This window comes from Limulus polyphemus, unplaced genomic scaffold (assembly GCF_000517525.1).
Source record: "Limulus polyphemus unplaced genomic scaffold, Limulus_polyphemus-2.1.2 Scaffold13964, whole genome shotgun sequence".
NCBI lineage: Eukaryota > Metazoa > Arthropoda > Merostomata > Xiphosura > Limulidae > Limulus > Limulus polyphemus.
This window is the reverse complement of record NW_013679574.1, coordinates 2983-4976: the sequence shown is the minus strand read 5'-3', so window position 1 is coordinate 4976 and position 1994 is coordinate 2983. Positions and strand designations below refer to the sequence as shown.

General features: G+C 34.3%; 1 protein-coding gene across 1 annotated transcript in view; it reads left to right on the top strand.

Annotated features, from left to right (window-relative positions):
* Positions 1-1994, top strand: part of LOC106477289 (hemicentin-1-like) — a gene marked incomplete at its 3' end in the record, with an annotated part of 6851 nt that overhangs the window by 3469 nt on the left and 1388 nt on the right. The window contains exons 4-5 of the mRNA XM_022380918.1: positions 410-685; positions 1126-1395. Coding sequence (XP_022236626.1) covers positions 410-685; positions 1126-1395 — 546 coding nt within the window. The remainder of the gene's footprint in view (positions 1-409; positions 686-1125; positions 1396-1994) is intronic.

The window sequence follows — 1994 nt, the reverse complement described above, 5'->3', positions numbered from 1 at the left end:
AAAGATTAGTGTATAAATATAGAGCATTACTCGTAGTGCAGAAGTACATTTTGGAAACTGCTGTTGAAGTGTAATTACAAAGATTAGTGTATAAATATAGAGCATTACTCGTAGTGCAGAAGTACATTTTGGAAACTGCTGTTGAAGTGTAATTACAAAGATTAGTGTATAAATATAGAGCATTACTCGTAGTGCAGAAGTACATTTTGGAAACTGCTGTTGAAGTGTAATTACAAAGATTAGTGTATAAATAGGATATGAAAATGGTAGCTAGAAAAACTAATCTATACCATCAAAATATAGCTTGTCTTTTAAATTGGTAGCTATAGTGTGTTCAAGTTAATTATTAAAACATTTTGACTGATAACTTTGGTTGAGGCATAAAGTTGAATTTTATCTTTGGGTACAGTTCCCCCAAGAATAGTCCATGGTGATACTAGTGACTATGTGGTTGTCGAAGGGGATCCTGTTGTACTTCCATGCAATGTACAGGGGGACCCCCGACCTATAATCACCTGGCAGACGAATGGCATCCCTATCCTCCCATCTCACCCCCACTACCATATCAGTGTTGATGACAATTTGCACATTCTGGAAACTGTGGAACAGGACACTGGAACCTATGTGTGTACGGCAGCTAACCTTGCTGGTGTAACCAACAAAGTAACTTCTCTGCTTGTGCAGGGTAGGTTGTGCTTTAACCATTAAAAAGATTTTAAATCAACAGTAAAAATCTTTAGACTTCCTAGCAGTAAAACTATTTCTCTTCCTTATATTATCAAACATTTTTTGAGTTTAAGACCATACATGAAACCAGGGAGAAATCTAGACTCTGCTCTTGCAAGATGATCAAAGTGGTTTAGATACTAGTTACAAAATCAAACCTATAATGTGTCACATATCATAGATAGGTAGGCTGAATGCTGAAATTGAGAAAAACTTCATCTCTAAAACTTCTACATTTAGTATTGAGGCCAGTATGTTAAGGTGCTGAGTATTCCTTTAATAGCTCAATGACAAAAAATTGTTTAGTGTTTCATGTCATGAAAGATATTAATTTGAATAGGAGTTTTATGCAGAATATTATAAATATGTTGCCTTATGAATACTGTATCCTGTTTTTAGTGCCACCAAGAATTTATCCATCCAGAGAACTTTTTGAAGTTATTGAGGGAGATCGTGTTGTGTTGCCGTGTAAGGTGCGAGCTGTTCCACCTGCTCAGATTCGATGGAAACAAAGTGGTTCATTTTGGCAGCCCAACAGATTGGACTTTGCCCAGCTGAACAATGGGAGTCTACAGTTTGTAGCACAAGTAACTGATGCTGGAGAATATTTCTGTGAAGCAAGCAATGTAGTAGGCAAAGATACCAGGAAGATGGTTCTGAGTGTTTTAGGTAAGACATGCTACAGAACAAGTAAACCTTGTGTCTGTAATCATTTGATATCTTAGTAGCCATTTGCAGGTGTGTACACTGTATATTAGTTAGAATTTTTATTACTTTGTATCAATAAATAGATTACCAAGAAACTATATTTATATTCAACTAACATGATGTATCACCTGTCAGTATTTAGCTTATACTCTAATGTATAATATGGATTCACTGGGCACTAGTTCACCCGTGTTATACAGAAACATATTTAATACTCTAAACTCACTTTACACTTTAATTGTTTAACCTTGTACTATTGAACACTAGTTCACCCGTGTTATACAGAAATGTTTTATTTAATACTCTTAACTCACTTTACACTTTAATTGTTTAACCTTGTACTATTGAACACTAGTTCACCCGTGTTATACAGAAATGTATTATTTAATACTCTAATTTCACTTTACACTTTAATTGTTTAACCTTGTACTATTGAACACTAGTTCACCCATGTTATACAGAAATGTTTTTAATACTCTAAACTCACTTTACACTTTAATTGTTTAACCTTGTACTATTGAACACTAGTTCACCCATGTTATACAGAAATGTTTTATTTA